This window comes from Pelodiscus sinensis, chromosome 4 (genome assembly GCF_049634645.1).
Source record: "Pelodiscus sinensis isolate JC-2024 chromosome 4, ASM4963464v1, whole genome shotgun sequence".
Lineage (NCBI taxonomy): Eukaryota > Metazoa > Chordata > Testudines > Trionychidae > Pelodiscus > Pelodiscus sinensis.
Window position 1 is genome coordinate 10,145,933 of NC_134714.1, and position 20,875 is coordinate 10,166,807.

Here is a 20,875-nt window from a genome sequence, read left to right on the forward strand (position 1 = left end):
TGCTTATAGACTCTGGCTACTAGGCCACGCTGCCCTGAGACAAGGGCTGCTTACGGACTCTGGCTTGTTGGCCTACTAACCAACTCTCTGTGCAGCCCTTAGACAAGGGCTATTCGCTGACTCTGACCATTGGGCCATACTGCCTGTGAGCAGGGCTGCTTATGGACTCTGTGTTACCCTGAGTCAAGGAGATATTTACATACTAAAGAGACGGTTGATGACTCTGTGGCCGAGCAGGCAGCGTCTTTGCCCCGGGATATTCTCACACCTATGATGGGGTGGGCATACGCCACCACAGGGTCATAAATGCATGACTTGCTGCACGAGATGAGCAACCTGCCCTGGTGTGGGAATGACTGGAACTCACCCTCTCCCACTTCATAGTGCCAAATGCAACTACCTCATTACTTGGGTAGCAGTTGTGGTTGGCTTATCAATTGTCCATAGCTCTCTTTGACCCCTTTCCTGGGACCTTTCCATAGAAGATTATGGACCTTTCCATAACCTAACTGAGCATTTGTGCAGATGGATCCATCGGTACAATGGACGGACACCAAGCGATACAAAATGAGGCTGGAGTGTGGACTTGGCTCTCCCAAGAATCAGTCAGATGCTGAGTACAGCATGAGCATAGCATATGGACTAAGTAACAATAAAGTGCAGAATTCCGGATATGGACCGCCTCTCCCTCTGGGACACCTGGTATTGCCCACTGTTGGAAGACCGGATACTGAGGAAGATGGACCTTTGGTCTGACCCAGTATGGCCGTTCTTATGACCCACTGGGTCCAAGCTCCGATGGCTAGCCTGAGCTGCCCTCCATGTCGCTGCACCCACACTGCCATTTTCAGTACTTAGGAAGCCAGCATAAGTCTCTCTGGCCTGGCTGGGAGGCTTACTCCCACCTGCAGCGTAGACAAACCTAGGCTATGTCTACACTCGCGGCTTCTTGCGCAAGTAATATGCAAATGAGGCTAAACGTGGAATATCGCTGAGCCTCATTTGCATACCTAATGAGCCACCGTTTTTTTCAGAAGAGGCTCTTGCGCAAGGAGTGTCTACACTGCCCATTCTTGTGCAAGAAAAACCCTCTTGCACAACGCCATTACACCTATTACTTTTCAGGAAGAACAGCATTGCGCAAGAGGGTTTTTCTTGCTCCAGAAGGGGCAGTGTAGACACTCCTTGCGCAAGAGCCTCTTCTGAAAAAAATGGTGGCTCATTAGGTATGCAAATGAGGCTTGGCGATATTCCACGCTTAGCCTCATTTGCATATTACTCGCGCAAGAAGCCGCGAGTGTAGACATAGTCCTAGTGTGATGATGCATCACCGAGGGCAAAAGCTTCAGAGGAATCCTGTGGGGGACCAGGACTAGAACCTATCTCTTCACAGCCCCCGCCCAGTACTTAACCACAGGACCCCCTTTTTATTTACAGAGGCCTGCCTCTCTTTATGCAGAAAATGACCCCTTGTTAAGTCTCCATCTAAGGAAGTCTACTTCTACAGTCCATGTGATGATAGTAGCAGAGGGCCTCACAAGCTTAACTTCACATAGGTATTGTGAGATTAATCTCCATTGTCCTGGTAGGCAACCGAAGAACAGAGAGGCCAAGTGATGTGACGGGGTCACGCAGGAAGTGTGTGGCAGAGCAAGGACTTGCATGCTGCTCTCCTAAGTCCTAAGCTAGTGCCTACGCATAGGATGATCTTGCCTTTCTGCGAGCATGAGTCTTAACATTGAAAAAGCCCATATGGAAAAGCTGATAATAAAATGATCTCTGATGCGTCTAAGCTAAAAATGGCCTTTGTAATGAGCGATGTTACGGGGAGGAAATGGGAGTGGTTTAGTTGTTTCCCTTCTATCCTGCATGCAAGTAATGTGTCTTTCAATCTGAACTCAAATTGTCAGGAGCATATGTGCATTATGCTGATCCTGTGCAGCTGTAGAGCCCCCTCCCCCACAAAAAAAATCTCTGAATGCACAAAATCTATTTGCTGTAAATCTTGTTTTGATTGCAGATGCCTGTTTACGAAGCTTAAAGCACTGGCAGGGGTTGGAAACCACAGGGCCAATTCCTGCAGGGCACCCACATGAACAGCTCCACCCGCCTTGGCTCGTTCTGGCCCCGCGTCCTCCCTTCTGCCAGTGACCCCCAGCTACTGACTCGCACGTCAGGAAAACAGAATAGATCTGGGATGCTAGAGCCACTTCCTCGGTTGGGGGGAGCGAGCGTGAGAGCTTTGCTTTCATGACCCAAAGCCTCAGCTTCAGAAACCTCTGCCAGACTCTCAAGCCCTTGTTAAGCAATTAAAATGAGCTGCAATTGGGTCAATCAGCTGGCCTGAGCCAACTTCGGAGAGCTGGGCATTTTGTCTGTTTTAAAATGAGGTTTCAGCCAACTTGTCGGCCTACACAAAAGAAGCCCTCTCTGGGTTTACGAATAGCTCTGGCGACCTGCTCCAGTTTTCCAAGTCGCTCTCCCTTGACAAGCTGAAGGGAGCTAGTCTTTGGACCCGGCGCCGCTTGCTGCTCTAGGACTTAGGGCCGAGGGCATGTTCAGGTTGCCAGGCGCTAGGCAGGCAGAAGCCGAGCAGAATAGAGAGGTGACAGAGTCACTCACGCAAGGATGCCAATAGCTCTGCCCGAAGGCCGCTGCTGCCAAAGAGTCCAGGGGAACAGGGCTGTGCATGGGCAGAAACAGATGGGTGGCCTTGTCCCTCTGAAAAAGAAGAAAATCAGCCAAAATGAAAGAGGTGGGAGAGAATAAAAAGAAAAAATGAAATAAAAAGGCAAACAACACCCGTTCAGGAGGGAGGAAAGCATCTGAGGTCAGAGCCCTTTTCGGGGTGTCCTTGCGAGATTGAGCTGACTTTATTTTAGTTTCTCCCAACACATTTACCTAAAGCTGCTTTGGGCTTGAGTGCTTCTTAGTGTTGGTCACTGTTCTATTTAAACATAAACGCTTTAAAGAGCCCGGATCGGTCTTTAAGAGCAAAATTTTACATACATTACAGTTCTTCTTTACTTGGCTACAGCACAACAAATATTAGTCCATTTGACAGATTAACTTTCACTAAACTATTTATATAATAAAAACACCCTCACTTGAAGTACAGCTTCTATTAGTTCATGACCTTATGATTTAGAGGGAAGAATGTGGCTTTGCTCTCCATGAAATGTGTTAATACATGGATAGAAACCCTCTTAGCCTCTGCTTACATGAGGTCCAATCAGTAGAATGGATTATATTTTTAATAATCTGACATTAGTATTAAAAGTAATATTTAAAGCATTTAGTTTCCATAACGGGTACGGAGAGTGAGGGGGCTTTCTTTTTTCGATATGCACGTTAGAACATATGTTTATGAAACAATGCATTAGCAGAAACTTCCCAAATATATAGAGATAAACAGGGGCAGGAGATTATGGCTGACATCACTTTTTCAATTAGTGGCAAAGGAAAGATTTGATGGCCATTTTAAGACTGATTATAGAGGCAGGAGATTAAAGAGGCTGCTCGCAGCTCGTGACATTCTCCTTTTGCCTCACTGAAAGCTTATTCTCCTTTTGCCTCACTGAAAGCTTTTACACCTGTGTTACTTCAGTGGCATTGCTGCTAGTGTGCAGTGGTTTATGAGGAGAACCAGGCCTTGTGCACTTTACAGAACTTTTTTCTTTGCTCAGATGCACACAGGGCTGTGCTTAGGATGTATGGGGCCCTAGACAGTACTATTAAACTGGTTCCCCCCAAATGGCAGCTGGAGGTGGCGGAGAGGAGAGATGAATTCGTAGAGAAGTGATTTTATAATCTTCAGCAACTCACTAATGAAATATTTTTAAAACAAATTTTAAACTAAGATCTGGTCAACTAACACAGTGGGGTAGCCGAGTTGGTCTGTAAGGCTATGTCTACACTGCACAGTTATTTCAGAATAAGCTATTCCAGAATAATTATTCCAAAATAGCTTATTTTGAAATAGCACGTCTACACTGCAAGGAAGCCTCAAAATGAGTCCGAGGCAGGCTTGCCTAACGTAGACGTGATATCTCGATTTAGAACTCCAGGAGGAATAACTTAGAATGCCTCTGGTGAGGGGCTATTTCGAAATAGCAGAAGGGGAGCGTCTACACACGCCTTATTTTGAAATAGCTATTTCGGAACCGGCATTATTCTTCACAGAATGAGGTTTACAGAAGTCGGGATAAGCCATCTGTTGTTTTGAAATGTATTTCAAATAACGGAATTGCTGTGTAGATGCTCGCATAGTTATTTCAGAATAACAGCCTAGACACACTCAAACTGGAAAAACTTTAAAAACAAGGAATAGTCTTGCAGCACCTTAGAGACTAACAAAACATGATGATGGCATCATGAGCTTTCCTCCCGAGGCTCAGGGTCCTCCCCACTGCAGAGCTGGAGCACACAAAATCTTCTAGCCTGGGCCTCCCTAGGCTCTGTAGTGTAAGGGGAGTATGGGAGTGTCTTTCTCTTTCTCAGTTAGGAGCCATATCAATGGTGGGGGTGGGCGGTAGGAGGGGGTGTTGTTTTTGGGGTGTTTTTTTTTTCTTCTCCCTTGTGTGCGGCCCCCCGACTGATTTTTCTGTGGGTCAGCGGCCTTCAACCCAAAAAAGGTTTCCCACCCCTGTTTTAAATGACTTCCTAGGAGAGTGAATGTGACCCATTCTCTGGGGTGCGATATGCTGTTTGTCCAGTTTTAGCTGTAGAGCAGGCCTGCAAGATGAGCTCTCTGCTCCCATTAAGCAAATGAAAGTCAGTAGATACTTGCTTGGAGTCCATGTGGCTGAATGGAACAAGACCTGGCTATGGGTGGCATGAGGAGCAATCACGAGGAGGCATAGTCACATGGCTAGTGCCCCCCATGTTCCTCCTCAGCAATCACCCCCACTCCTGAGCAACATACGTTACCCTTACACGAGTGCTTGTATAGTGCGATCTCGACAGGACAGCTTACTCCACTGCAGACACATCAGCAAAACATAAGGCTAGTTCCTTGTGTTCATGCTTGACAGGACTGCTCTAGGAAATAGCCCCATCTCCCACAAAGACCTTGGTTCCTAGCTTTATGTGAAAGATTCTTTTAATGCAGTGGTTCTCAACTCGTTTCAGTCCACGGACCACCAGGCCAATCAAAAAATTTTCGTGGACCACGTTCTTTTGGGGACATGATAAAAAAGCAACCGCTCAGCATGACGGCGGCAGCTATGCTGATGCTCACAGCCTCAGATGGAAGTTACTGGCAACACAACGCGGTTGCGTCCTAGGTGACGCTATGGATGACGCGCCACGTGCTTGTGAACACGGCGTAAAATAGCCTAACGGCGACGCCTGCTCACGCCGTGTGACTTTGGACAATGTTTCTGTGGACCACCAAAAAAGTCTCCATGGACCACCAGTGGTCTGTGGACCACCAGTTGAGAACCACAGTTTTAATGGCATATTTGTTAACACCTATTTGTTAGAGAGGAGCCATGGCATTATACTGCATAAAAAACATGTTAAAAGAATGTTAAGGTTGCAAAACTAAGTATTCAAAAGTTAGGAAATGCCAGGGTTGCCTGAAACCGTCTTTATCACACAATCACATACTATTTATTTTTCTCAGAATCCTGGCCTCATTCAGTGCCCAAGATGGATGGTTATCACAGACTGGGTAGCTAGTCAATATTTTGTTTTATCCTCATTGTTCTATGTGTGGCCCATGGCCTTATTTACTGCTCATTAGTCACACCCTGCTCTGAATATAGCATTAGTAATTTCCTTTTGGGCTTTCCTATGATGTTCTTACTGTAACATCTGCGTGTGTCACAGCCACGAATGAATTATCTTCCCAACAACCCTGTGGGGAAAGAGGGGGATAGATGAGGCACTGAAACAAATCTGAGATGTCCAATTTAAGATGTCCGGCAACTTCAGGTGCATCTGTGAATGCTCAACACTTCTGCAAATCACACCCCAAGGTCACAAGTTGAGCATCCAAAGAATGAGGAACACACAATTAAGGGTCACTTGTTGAAAGTACGGTTTAAGTGTCTTGTTAGCATCACATAAGAATTCTGTGGCGGCTTCGTTAACGATGGAACACTAATTAATTCCCGGAGCATGGTCCATCCTGTGCACTGAATGAGGCAAGGGTCCTCTGGAAGGTCTTCACCAGCATAGGACAACCCTGCTTCTGCTTCATGCTGGGCAGGGGGCAGCTCCATCCCCCATCCCACCACGAGGGAGGCAAGGGGGCTTCTTGGACCTGAGAGAGGCCCTAGAGCAAGTGCAGTGAGAGTTGGGGGAGGTGAGTGTGCTGCAGGGGAGTGGGAGAAGAGAGGAGGACCCCTCCTCCAGAGCTTGCTGCTGCCAGTGCAGAGAGGTCTGGGGAGTCCTCTCTGTCCCCAGACCTAAAGCAGCCCTGTCTGCACCCCAAACTCCTCATCCCTGGCCTTGCCCCATCCCAGAGCCCACACCCCCAGCCAAAGCCCTCACCCCCACACCCCAATCCTCTGCCCAGCCCTGAGCCCCTCCCACCTCCCAAACTCCTCATCCCCAGCCCTACCTCAGAGCCCTCACATGTTTACATTATTTTAAATATATATATTGGCTTACAAGGCAGACATGGGGAGGTGGGCGGACGTAGAATGTCCCCTCCCGTAAGCATGGCTGGGATTCTTTGTTTCTAGCTGTGCACATTTACGGGTAGCGGCATTACAATGCGTATTATTCACTTGTGCCCACTTTCCCAAGTGATCCAGATTGCTCTATATCAGTGACCTATACCATTCCCCCACTTTGTGTCATCTGAAAACTTTATCAGTCGTGGTTGTATGTTTTCTTCCAGGTCATTATAAAAATGTTGAATAGCATAGGGTCAAGAACCAATCCCAGAAGGACCCCAGTGGAGATATACCAGCTCAATAATGAGTCCCCATTTTGAGACCTATCCGTTAGCCAGTTTTTAATCTATGTAATGTATCCCAAGTTAATTTTGTCATTCTACTTTCCAAATCAAAACATCATATAGTATCAAATGCCTTACAGAAGTCTGTTACATCAACACTATTACCTTTATGACCCAAACTTGTAATCTCCTTTTAAAAAAAGTTTGACAGGATCTATTTTCCATACATCCATGATGATTTATATTAATTACATTACCCTCCTTTATTTCTTTATTAACTGAAGTCTTGTATCAGCGGCTATCTTGCATTGGATTGATGTTAGGCTCACAGGCTTATGATTACCTGGGTTATCCTGTTTATTCATTTTAAACATTGGAACAACAGGATGCTAACTTTTCCCCATTCTTCTGGAACTTCCTAGTGCCTCAAGATTCAATATTAATGGTCCAACAAGCTTTTCAGCCAGCTCTTTTAAAACTCTTGGATTCAAATGATCTGGACCTGTTGGCTTAAAGATGTCTGACTTTGGTAGCTTCCATTTAACATACTTCTGAAATACTAGTGGAATAGAATGAGTGCTATCATCACCATATGGTGAGACTATACTATGTGCTTTTCCCAAATACAGAACAGAAATATTTATTGAACACTTCTGCCTTTTTTGCATTATTATGGACTATTCCACTATTTCCATCCAATAATGGACTAACACCACTATCGGGATTCTTTTTGTGCCTAATATATTTTTTAAAAACTCCTTCTTATACTGGCCATGGAGTTCTCCATATGTTCCTTTGCTTCCCTTATCAACTATCTATAATTTCTAACTTCTGATTTATATTCTTTACTATCAACTTCCCTTTTCTTCCATTTGTTACATTTTAAAAATATTTTATAAGCTGTCTCCACTTCCCCTCCAAACCTGTTTTTTTTAAACCAGTGGGGCTTCTTCCTCAGTTGTTGGATTATGTTTTTTGGACCACCAAGTAAAATGTTCTTACATGATTCCCAATTATCCAGTTACATTTTTGTCATTAAATTCTTCCTCCGAGAATTTAAATTCAAATTTGGACACAAATTTGGAGAATTCAAATTTGGACACATTCCCTACTCTATGTAATCAGGCCATTACCTTAATATGACAGGATGGCTTGGGGCAGAAGGCATAAGAAATAATCATTGGCTGTGCAGTGGAGGGGTGGGGGGAATCAAATATAATGGCTTTGACAGAAGACTCAGATAATAGAGGTCCAGCTTTCTTACTGTGGTTTTTTTTAATGTATACCCCCAAATTAAAAAAAACACAGTAAGAAAACCAAAAAGTGCCATCGTGGCTTGACAACCTAGTAAAAGAAGCAGTGAGAGATAAAAAGACATTGTTTAAAAAGTGGAAGTCAAATCCTAGTGAGGAAAATAGAAAGGTGCATAAAATCTGTCAAATTAAATGTAAAAATATAATAAAAAAAAGCCAAAAAGGAGTTTAAAGAACAGGTAGCCAAAAACTCAAGAAGTAAGAGCAAAATGTTTTTAAGTACATCAGAAGCAGGAAGCCGGCTAAACAACCAGGAGAGAGTCAAATGCCACCCAACTGTTTAGGAAAGAGCCCATACACATGCCTGGTGGTGCACATACACATGCCTTAGTGCACATTACAAAATGTAGTATGCACATGCATGACAAAAATGAGAGAACATTGATGAGGCGTCCGATTGAGACCAATGAAGCTGCACACAATGTAGAGCCACACAAAGACATCTTCTTGTGCGTGGGGTCAGAGCAAGGCTTTAAAACAGTCCTGTATATGCATATCAGAATGCTAAATGTCTTGGTTAAATAAGGAATATTTATTTATATTGTTACAATTTTTCACTAGAAGATGCTTTTAGTATATAAAGGTGTGGTTAACAATTAAGAACAGCCTGCTTACTTAAATTCTTGTATCAGTCGGGTGATGACAATATTGAAGCCTTGTTGAATTTGTACATATGTAAGGTCATTAAATGGATGCTGACTATTACACAAGTACAGCAGTAGAGTGCTTTCTGTATTAACATTATCATCTGATGGGCAAAAGAAAAGGTTTAACTAAAGCTTTGGACTAATTGAATAGCATTTCAGTATTTTCTTATGTAAAACTGGTTCTGGTCCATTGTTTTTGTTTATTTCCAGTAATTGTGCTCATTCAGCTTTGTAATGACACTGCCATGGGTGAACAGAATTTGCTTTAAGTATTACTCTTCCCTTTCTATCTCCTGCCTCTTCTAAACTGTGTCTTTCAGAGTAAATCTGCAATAGACCCAGGTAAAAAGAACTAAGTACATAGCCATTTTTTGAGATGCGTTCTCAAGCTGTTTTTAAATTATTTTTACAAATTCCTGTTTACTTTCTTTTTGTCTCAGGTATTTCCTAATGTGCTGAGAGAGAAGTATGAAAGTGCTTGATTGTAAAAGGAGAAATAAAAGGAATCCCCTCCTGTTAAAAACACAAAACACATTCCATTATCCAAATAGCATTCAAACTCTACATATTGGAAATATTTACTTTGCTTACCTACCACTAGAGTCTGCTCTAGTGCCACATCCAGAATTTTTTCCAACATGCACAGCACAAGGACATATCTGCAAAAGGGTTTCAGTTGTCTTTGTGCTTCTTTTTTTAAGTATTCTTTTTAGCAGAAATGAGGTCCTGTTACCAACTTTGAATCTAAACATCCCTACAATACAGGGGGTTGGCTTGAGTTGTTCAGTGACACTGAGAGGAGTTCCAGGGTATTCAGATGAAATATTTTGGTTCAGGCACATCATTCTGTGCACAAACCAAATGCATTGGTGAAAACGTGCATGGCTCATAGCACTGGACAAAATGAAAAGAGGGTTCAGTCTTGCATATCTTGCTCTGGGAAAACTATTAACTGCAGTACGAGTGATGTCTAAGTTGACACTAGCACTTTACTGTGCTTCAACTATCTGGCTCATGAGTATGAATCCCCGCCCCACCTTCTCTACACACCTCCGCCTAGGGTTTCCAGATGGTTTAACCAAAAATACTGAACCCTCCCGAAAAAATGGGGAAAAAATTCTGTTGAGAAAAAAAAGGGGAGACCAAAGTTTTTGAGGGAAAAAAAGGACCCTGACAGTTATTAAGCAAATAAAATAAAATAAAATAAAACAATAAAAAAAAACCCCAGCATGGCCCCTTTAAGAAAGGCCTTTGAGGCTTTTTGCCAGTGGCCATCTTGTTTCCCTGCTCCAAGCCAGGTAAGCGGCGGACGAGGGAATGCAGGGGAGGAAGGTCTGGGGCGGAGTCTGGGGGCTGGGCCCGGTTGCTGAGTGTGTGCAGGGTTGCCAAGTCGCCGGTATTTTCGTCTTCTGGCAGGGAAAAAAAGATCAGAAAATAACGGACATTTTAGGTCTCTGGTATTTTCTGAATTTTTTACAAGACAAGAGGCGAAAATACCAGACTGTCCAGTCAATACCAGACACCTGGCAACCCTACCTCCATCCCGGCACAGTAAGTTACAGTGCTGTAAAGGGCCAATGTAAACTGGGCTACAGCCCTGAGAGACCCACTCCCGCGATAGTTAGCCACTCCCCTCGTAGAGCTGGAGTGCTCCCAGCACTCCTGCCATGGCCACATTGCTGTGTTAAAGCACTGCCATGGTTGTGCTTTAAACTTTCTAGTGTAGACAAAGAAGTGCAAGATCAGGCACAAAGTCATATTTCATTGATCACCACATTTTGGTTCTGAATCAAAACGTAAGCCCATTCTCCAAGCTGCATATGCCAACGGTGAAGATAAGTTTGTAATTGTGGCCTTGAAAATATAGTATTTATTCAGTAAGATAAAGGCTTCATTGGAGCTTTTGCATGACAAAGATGTAATATAATTTACAGGACAATTAAAGAGTTGTTTGTCCTTACTGTATCCTACCAGTTGCTACTGCACATTTAGATGTTAATGATATGGTAGTGCTGTAATCACTCATGATTAACATTGTCTGCTGATGTCTTTTCCAAGTTAAATACAAAGAAACAAAAATGCTGCAATGAAAAAAAACACTTCAGTGAAAGAGCTTCATCCCATCCGTATACATAAATAAACTGTTCACTTTGCTGCTAACAGTATATTTTAGCAGTCACAATGTGTGCAAGAACCACGATCCCTCATTCCTGTAGTGATGACAATAGTTTGCTGGGACTGCAACTTATCTTCTCCTTTCCCCCAGTGAATCTTATTCAGTAATATCTGAAACAGGCCAAGGAGTTCAGTATGTTTGAAGCTCACCTGAGAGCCAAACAGTAATAACACTTGTGGAGGGAAGGCAGCTATTTGGTCCCATTACCTACATCAGCCAGTGTTTATATTCTGAAATATTGGCTCATTTAAATAATCTAACTTCTGTTGGAATACAATATAGCTGCAGCCTCTTTCACTGTCTTTGCACACCAGTTATGCTGCAAAGAAATATCTCCTAAGGTTCTTTAATACCTTTCTTCATTTCATTTCATGTTCTCTTTTTTTTGAGCTGGTGATGCTCTAAAATAGTCTTGAAGTGTCCATCTTCTGTGTGCCCCTCAGAATTTGATATACAGAATTTCAATCATGTCAATCCTTAATCTTTTTTTAATGACTGCAAACCTAATTTTCCCAACGTCTCCACTTAGATTTAATCCATAAGACTGTTTATCATGCTCGTTACCCTCTTCTATACCTTTTGTCATTTGTATTCAAAAGCCTTTCTTTAATCTGCCTCAGTACTCCAGGTACGGCCTCACTAGTCTTTTGTACAATCCCATAATGATTTCTGCAGATGTGTTTTTATTCTTCTATCGATACCTCTCAGTATTCTATTTACTTTCCCTAACAACTACCACACAGTGAGCTGGTGTTTTGAATATTCTGTACACTGTAACCTACAATCCATTCCTTGATCAGTGTTTTACCACATATGCCCATTCAAGGTGTTAAATCCTTAATACTGTATTTGTATAGTTTCTCAGCTGTTCAGTGGGTAAGATGCTCAAAGCAAAAATCCAAAACCACATTAATATGATCCTTGCTCTGAGGTCCTGATTCCATGCCTCCTAACAGTGATGCAACATATTGTTTTACTCCTGATTTACACAGGCGTATGTCAGATGAGAGGGACCTACCTTCTCTGCCTAAGTTCATGAACTGTATGTATAACAATCAGAGTGACAGGGGCAGCAAGAGGTAAACTGAAAGAGGAATGAAATGGGGGTGCTCTTTGTATGTTCCAAGATTAAGGGGCATCATAAAAAGTTTGAAATCAGGCTGGGGAAAGAAGACTGAGAAGTGCAGAAAACCAAAGAAAAGCTGTGCAAAGAGTCGAGCATATTGTGTTTTTATAACACCTACCACAATGGGGCCTTAATTCATCACTTGGAATCTGAGGTGCTACAGCCATAAAAATAAGGTGTATGACGTTGCTCAAACAGATGTTAGGGGTTTGATGCAGAGATTACAATGTGAGGTTTTGTAGACCGTGCTATGCAGGAATTCAGACCAAATCATCTTAATCGCCCCTTCTCCCTTTCTTCTTTAATCCCTGTCAATTCAATGACAAAGGGACAAAATAGACTTTTTCATTCTTCTTTGGGTTTCTAGGGTTTAATGTTTGACCATGACTTCAGGGCACACACTTGGAGAAGCTGCCATGTCCTTCATTTGTGTGGCTGCTGCAAGTTTCCTTTGCTAGGCTTAGCATGCCAGCGGAAGGAAGGTGAGGACAGTGCACATGCAGCTGCCTGAAGCCACTAGTGAGAGTTGAGTGAGGCACCGGGCCCAACTGCAAGCAAACCTCCTTCTATGAGTGCAGCTGTCTACTGTGCTATTGACTTCACCCTATATACCCCTTCTCCTGCCATTAACAGTAAAAGGGGGGAAGGAAGGAGGGATGTGGTCGGAGTGGTGGAAGAGGGTGATGCTCATGGCAGCAGTGGGTTGCTCTGATGGAAGGTGGGAGAGGAATGGCCCAGCAACGCCCTTCACCATGCACAGCTGCAAGGGTCGTGCCAGTAGCCCAGAGAGGACAAGGTGGCTGAGAGGAGCTGCACGCTCTAACGGCTGCAGGAGTGGCGCTCCTGAGGGCCCTGCTGCTGCGGGCGAGGGGGAGGCCGGTGGTGTGGTCAGTTGGGCACGCTTGGGTGTAAATCAGGGCCCAGCTCAGCCCCCTCCGCCAGCATGAGGGGCTGGCACAGCAGCTGGGAGGAGCCATGCCCCCAGCAGTGCATGTGCCAGGGACAGCTGTGCCATATGCCTGATTGGGCCAGAGCGGTACCCACGGCATCCCCTGAGCATCCCTACCCTGCGCCCTGGCTAGGCTTGAACTCACCTAGGCTCGCCCTGCGCCCCTCCCCCACTCTCCCCCTGCGCCCCTCCCCCACCTCCTTCCCTCCCAGTCTGTCTCCCACCCCTTCTCTCCTTACTCCAGCCTCCATCCTCCCCCCTCCGAGATGGTTTCTCCCAGCCCCCCCCCCAGTGGTTTCTCCCGCCTGCAGTCCCTCTCACTACCAGAGAGGGCACCGGGCATAGCGGCATCCCCTCACCCTTCCTCCTCCCGACCGTACCAACACCGACGGGGGGGCAGCAGGTGGAGCCAGGCTCGGACCACTCTACCGGTCCTTTGCCCCGCTGCGCACCCATCCCCCCCGCGCGGCCCGCCGCAGTGGAGCCGCCCGCCCCGCCCCGCGGCTCTCCCGGAAGGAACGTTGCGCTGCCTGCCTGGAGGCGGCACATGGGTCCCCAGCCCGGCGGGGCGGCTGGTGTCGCCGGGGCGCTGGGCGCCGCCGTGGCTGCCGCGTACGCGGCCACGCTGCCGCCGTCCGTGCCCGGGGGAGACTCGGGTAACGTACCCAGCCCCCCCGCCCCCCGCGACCCGGCCCTCGCCCTCCCGGGAGCCCGTCCCCAGCCGCTGTCCGGGGGCTGCAGCTGGGCCAGTGACTCCTGCCCCGCCCGGGTCACCCCGCGCCCCAGCCCCCGGGGGGGTCTTACTGTAGCGGCTGTGCCCCCCCCTCCAGGTGTATCTCCAAGGGGAGAGACTGAACGAACCCCCCCTCCATACACACACCCCGCATGAGTGTGTGTGTGGGGGGGTACAACCTGCCCCCTCGCCCGCCCAGGTCTGTTTGGAGTCTGGGAAGGGCTTTGGAGTCTGGGAAGGGCGGGCAAGCGAGTGGGGGAGAGCGGGAAACCCAGAACAACGAAGGAAGGGGAATTGAGTCCAAGGGTCAAAGTCTGGGTTCTGAATGGGGACACCGAACAGAAAACTTCAGATGCCCCGTTGGGTCCCTGTGTGCTGGATGGATGTGTTTGCAATACTGTTTCCAGAGAGGAGTTGATCAGAGGTTCCTAATCAGATTGGAAGGGCATATTGAGTAGGTCCTGCAGGAGGCCGGTCTGTTTCTGTTCCATATTTGTATCAATGATTTAAGTAACCTCAGGGAGAGTCCCTTGTAAAGGTTGCAGCTGTTGAGTGGTTGCAAGTGCTTTGGAAGCTTCAAAATGATCTGGGCAAACTGGAGAAAAGACTGAAGTAAATGGGGTGAAATTTAATAAGGACATATGCAAGGTACTCTACTTAGGAAGGAACTGTGAGTTGCAGTTCTACAAAATGGGAATTGACTACCTAGGAAGCAATACTGTAGAAGAGGATTTGATTATCCTAGTGCGGGGTTTCCCAACCTATGGGTCAGGACCCAAATATGGGTCACCATTACATTTCAAAAGGGTCGCCAAGTGTCTACCCAGGTGGCTTTTTGAATTGCCTTGGGTCACCAAGTTTTCCTGAAGTGTCAACATGGGTCCCCATTTGGAAAAGGTTGGGAACCGCTGTCCTAGTGGATCACGAGCTAACTATGAGTCAGTATAAGACTGATGCAAAACAAAGCACATATTAGTCTGGGATATATTAACAAGAGTGCTATAAGACGTGATAAGTAATTCTTCTGCTTTCCTCTGTGCTGAAATGGCCTCAAATGGAATATTGTGTCCAGTTATGGATGCCAGAAACAGGAAAGATGTGGACAAAATTGGTGAAAGCCCAGAGAAGAGCAACAAAAATGATTAAAGGTCTAGAAAATATGATCTATGAGGGCAGATTGAAAAAAAAATTGGGTTTGTTCTGTCTGGAGAAGAGAAGACTGCGGGCGACATGAAAACAGTTTTCAAGTACATAAAAAGTTGTAAGGAGATGGGGAGAAAATTATTCTCCTTAACCTCTGTTGATAGGACAAGAAGCAATGGGCTTAAATGGCAGCAAGGGCAGCGTAGGTTGGACATTTAGAAAAACTTCATATCGGTGTAGTTAAACGGAAGAATAAATTGGTTCAGAAGGTTACAGAATCTACATCATTTGAGATTTTTTTATCAGCAGGATAGACAAAAACCCATCAGGGACGGTCTGGAATGGATAATACTTAGTCCTGCCATGCGTGCGGAGGACTGGGTTGGATAACCTCTTGAGGTCCTTTCCAGTCCTATGAGTCTATTAATCATTATTTGGATATAAGAACAAAAGAACGGCCGTACTGGGTCAGATCAAAGGTCCATCTAGCCCAGTATCCTGTCTGCCGACAGCGGCCAACACCAGGTGCCCCAGAGAGGGTGGACCGAAGACAATGATGAAGCGATTTGTCTCCTGCCATCCTTCTCCAGCCTCTGACAAACAGAGGCCAGGGACACCATTTCTATCCCCTGGCTAATAGCCTTTTATGGACCTAACCTCCATGAAATTATCTAACTTCTCTTTAAACTCTGTTATAGTCCTAGCCTTCACAGTCTCCTCTGGCAAGGAGTTCCACAGGTTGACTACAGGCTGTGTGAAGAACTTTCTTTTATTAGTTTTAAACTAATCTGGCTATTAAATCGGAAGGGCCAAAAGAACAGGGATCAGCTGATTGAGGGGGACAACAGGAAACGGAGGGCAGGTCAGAGTTTCACAATCAGGATTTTACAGAGAGACATTGAGCAGAGAACCCCGGGCAGCACCCACTGCCCTTTTACCGCAGGAGACACTTGGGGTGGAAATGAATGAGCAGAGGCTTTTCCCAGCAGGTGAGCATTGAGGCGAGTATATGCCAGTTGTTGCCCTACCAGGCCCAGGAGCGTCTCATGCTGGTCCCCTACTCTCCCCTAGCCGGGCAATAATGAGCAGTAACAGAAGTCTTAGGAAGACCACTGTCCAGTCTGTCCGTAGCCTGTCCATCTGCTTGTCCTGCCTCTTTTTAACTCTACTTCTCAGGGTGAGTGTTCACTTCCTCCGTGCCCAGTAGCTATGCTCTGTATCAGTGGAGGGAAGGTCTTGAAACCTGTCAAGATGCCAGCTTACTCTCTGAGGTTTATATTAGAACAGCACCCCCAACCATGCTGATTTCATGTGGCATCAGGTTTTGTGACATGTGTCTGCATCCGGTCTTTCAGTTAGGGATTTAGGAGGCAGCCTTGGGGGGGACAGTTTGTGTCCAAGGCCAGCTAGTGTCGCAAGCGGTATTGGACTGCTTGGGCTCTTGCTGTTTTGAGCATGCATTTGGCTACATTTGACATGGCAGCGTGTTGACCAGTCTGATTTGTTCTTCTAGAAGTAGAACTAGGCAAAGATGGGAAACAAGCTCCCTTCTTCTGCCGATAGGAAGGTAAAATGTCTTTTCCTCCTGTTCCTTAGGGAACTTGCAAATTGTAAGACTTGTCCTGCTTAAGTTTCAGATTTGCGTGATACCTGTTGGATGGTATGATCATTACCTATGGCTAAGTCTGCACTGGTACTTTACTGTAACTTTCTGGCTTAGGGGTGTGAAAATACACACTCCTCACTTCCTCCCCCCTAAGCGCAGCATGTTCAACGCTGTAAAGCGCCTGAGTGAACCAGGCTGCTCTCCTTGTGCAGTTGGATTACAATGAGCACTGGGAGAGCTGTCTCCCCATGCTCGTGCAGTGGCCGCAAGTTCAGTTTAAACTCTTAAGCATAGACAAAGCGCAAAGGTACTTAGAGACGGATCTGCTTTCCCTTTCCCAGCCCATGACACAGCTGAGCAATTTATCAAGGCACTGTCTCTTAACCTCCGAATTCAAGAAGTTTCTTGTCTCAGTTTAAACTGTCATTGCCTCTTGTTGGAAATTGGGATTTAATTAAAGCAAGTAATTTTAGAACTGAAAACCAATTAGACCTATATTTTAATTTTAAATGATACTTTTTCACTTTTTTTCTAGATTTCTGGCCCATCGTCTTTGGGGTTTTTTTTTTTAGTAACATATAACAATATTTCCTGCTTAATATGTGGATATTTTACATTGGCAGCATTACACAAACAAGTTTAAGGCAATATACTTAGCATAATTGCATACACTGAAACAACGTTAAATAGTGTTTCAAGTGATAGGTCCTTAAGGACTGTGTGAAAAATTGTGTTTTCTTTCTCAAAAGTCTTCCTAATAAAGTGCACATTTGGGTCCCTAGATATATGACATGCCTGTAAGTAATCTGCAGGGCTGTAATTTTAGTATACCAACATTTAGAGACTCTGATTAGGACTGGGCCCCTGTAGTGCTAATGCCACAGAGTCCCTACCACAGAGAGTTTACAAACCACATTTAATGCAAGATGCAGTAAATGGGCAAACAATGGGGTGATGAAGGGAGAGACAAAATGGGGTACCAGTGTCATTTCATTGACTAGCTTGGGCACAACTTAATGACTTGTCATTCAACTAAACATTTTTTTTATTTTAAAAATCTTTATCGGTTTCCATTTTTAACCATATTATATGTTAATCTGGGATGAACAAAATATTTACAGTAATTACCTTTTCATCTTCTAAAATGATCCTTGCTGGGATACATTCCTGTCTTACCTTAAACGATGCCTCTGGATCTTAACTATAATGCATTTTTACAGTGTGTGGAAAAAGATCTGTGCTATTTTGATTATGATCTTGCTCAGTTTTTATATCTAGGATACAAATAGGTATAACAAATGTGATATATGTCTCACCGTGTCTGCTGAAGGTACAAGAAGTAATCAGCTTAATCTGTGGCAAGGTAGATTTAAGTTAGACTTTAGGAAATCTTTCTAACTCTAAGGATAGTTAAGTAGTGGAATAACAATGAGGAGTCCTTGTGGCACCCTCCCCCCATTATTTCAAAATAATAAGCGGAGAGTTCACACTGCGAAGCCCGTTATTTTGAAAAAATAGTAGCCCGATGTCTGAGAGTCTGTAACGCTGAAATGCTGGCTGTTCCCTCTGGGGGGCGCTGTTCCCTGAAATGCTGGCTGTTCCCTCTGGGGGGCGCTGTTCCCTGAAATGCTGGCTGTTCCCTCTGGGGGGTGCTGTTCCCTGAAATGCTGGCTGTTCCCTCTGGGGGGTGCTGTTCCCTGAAATGCTGGCTGTTCCCTCTGGGGGGCGCTGTTCCCTGAAACGCTGGCTGTTCCCTCTGGGGGGTGCTGTTCCCTGAAATGCTGGCTGTTCCCTCTGGGGGGTGCTGTTCCCTGAAATGCTGGCTGTTCCCACTGGGCGGCCGTGTTGCATGGGGAGTGCAGGGCCCAAACGTCCGCTTGCACCGCTTGCTCCCCCGCGGCGGGAGTCAGCCGAGCGCCACGGCGGGCGGGGAAGGGGGGCGGGGCGGTGATGTGCAGCGTGACAGCGGCTCCAGGCCCTGCCCCCTGACTGTGAACGTCACTGCCCCCCCCTTCGCCTCCCGCCGTGGCGCTCGGCTGACTTCTGCGCCCCTCAGCCAGGCCGCTGCGTGGGAGCAAGTGGCACAAGCGACCGTTTGGGCTTCATGCCCCCCATGCAGCACAGGGAGTGCGGAGCCCAAACGGCCATTTGGGCTCCGCGGTCCCCTGAGTGAGAGGCAGGAGGGGGAGGAGAAGAGAAAGAGAGAGACAGAGAGAGAGAGGCAGGAGGCGGAGGAGAGCTGAGAGCGAGAGAGGGGGGGAGACAGGAGGAGGAGGAGGAGAGAGAGAAAGAGAGAGACGGAGAGAGAGAGGCAGGAGGCGGAGGAGAGCTGAGAGAGAGGGGGGGTGGAGACAGAAGGAGGAGGAGGAGAGAGAGAAAGAGACACGGAGCGAGAGACAGGAGGCTCAGTAGAGAAGACCGACGTGGAGGAGAGACCTGAAAATCCCGTCTTATGACGGGCTAATTGGCTAGTTTTGAAATAACAGGCCAGTTATTTTGGAATCTGTACTCCTGCTTTCCTCAGGCAATAATGCTTATTTCAAAATAGTTATTTCAGAATGGCATTAATGTGGATGTTCTCCTGTTGCTTTTTTGAAATAACTACTCCCCAGAGTCATTCAAAGTAATTACTCCCCAGTTTCTTGGGGCTCTAAGTTGAGGTAGCATGTCCACATTAACAGAGCCTGCCTCAGACTAATTTTGAAGTTCCCCCGTAGTGAGAACACGCTATTTCGATTTTGCTATTTCGAGAGTTATTTCAAATTTCATAGAATCATAGAACACTAGAACTGGAAGGGACCCTGAGAGGTCATTGAGTCCGGTTCCCTGCCCTCACGACAGGACCAAATTTAGTTATTTCATAATAATTTCCTAGCGAAGACGTGCCCTTGCAGACCAACAATACTTCCTGATTAGACCATGAATTAAAATGACCGTAGTACCTTGGGCACTGAATACATCTTATGGGAAGTATATATAAAAAATAACATCTGAAATAAAACAAATGAGAAATGCTTGATTTTGTCCCTTAGATCTGTTTGCTCATCTGTTGTATTCATTTACTCCACCCCATGTCTTTTTAAGTTGTAAATATTTTTATATTGTAAGCTCTTCATAACAGGCCTTGTCCTTTTATTTGGTGCTTGTCTGATGCCTAGTACAATGGGGACCTGGTCTATGATTGGGGTTTGTAGGTAGTACCACAGTTCTGCTAATGATAACCTAATGCGATGATAACCTAATGCATTATGGGCAGGGCTCGACAAATCTGCTTATCTACTCGCCTATGGCGAGTAGATTTCAGCCGGTCGTTCCGTTCACTGGCGGCATGTACATGCGCAGTGCAGGTCTGGCGCATGCACGGTACGGGGCTGGCGAGTGGGTTTTCGCCGCGGTCGTTGAGCCCTTGTTATGGGTATGACTCTGCTGTGATGTGTCACAGCCTCGCTGTCCAGTGTAGTATGATTAGCTGTCCGTGATCACAAGAGGCCCTGATCTTCAATAAGAAGAGTGTTGCCGCCAGGATAGCCATAGGGAAATGCCTGCTTTACATTCAGAGGGTTGCCTTGTAATACTGCGAGAGAGAGTCCCGAAAGGTGGACTGATAGATTCCACTTGTAAGACAGAGACATAAGTGATGGTCTTTGCACGTGTGCTGGGGTTTGAGCAGTTGCAGAGACTCTGAATGACCCTGTGAGGCAGTTAATGTGGGATGTGCTCCTGTAGTGTGCCCCTCCGGCTAGCTTCTCTTCTTTCCATTTCATTCTGAGTCAAGTACCAGTGACCCTCTCTGTGTCTGTTGGAGCTTCACTGCTAGATCTTGCTGGGTACTTGGTCATTTCCAGGCCCTCTCTTCCTAGCCTTCTAGACAGGCTTCCACTTAAAATATCTGACTAGGTGTATCTAGGGTTCTTCCACACCATGGCTCACTGGGAGGATCGTGCTTTCACTTTCCAAAATAGTGACTGATAGTGATAAACTGTAGCGGATTGAATCGATAAATGCAGTGCTACCATTGTGATAAGCACTTCTGCTTAAGGCCCAGGGCAGCTCCTTTACCCTTACTCCTGGACAAAAGAGTCCTTTGTAAATTTTGTCCCCTAGAATCTGGGCTCTAAGACCCTGACCCTGCAAACCCTGAACTTCAGTGGTAGGAATAGTTCCATTGAAGTCACGGGGATTATTCATGTAAGTAAAAGTGCGCATGTGTTTAAGTATTTGCAGGATTGGGGGCTAAGGCTGTATGTTGGTTTGAGAGACGGCCTAATATTA

At 45.9% G+C, this 20,875-nt stretch overlaps 1 protein-coding gene across 4 annotated transcripts in view; it reads left to right on the top strand.

The window, feature by feature from the left end:
- The first annotated feature begins 13,586 nt into the window (after positions 1-13,586).
- The window catches only part of TMEM260 (transmembrane protein 260), a 59,705-nt gene continuing 52,416 nt past the window's right edge, over positions 13,587-20,875 (top strand). The window contains exon 1 of one of the 4 annotated variants that reach the window (XM_075926283.1): positions 13,587-13,777. In XM_075926283.1, coding sequence (XP_075782398.1) covers positions 13,669-13,777 — 109 coding nt within the window. In that variant the 5' untranslated portion in view covers positions 13,587-13,668. The remainder of the gene's footprint in view (positions 13,778-20,875) is intronic. The other 3 variants (XM_075926282.1, XM_075926284.1, XM_075926285.1) reach the window with 3 other exon arrangements.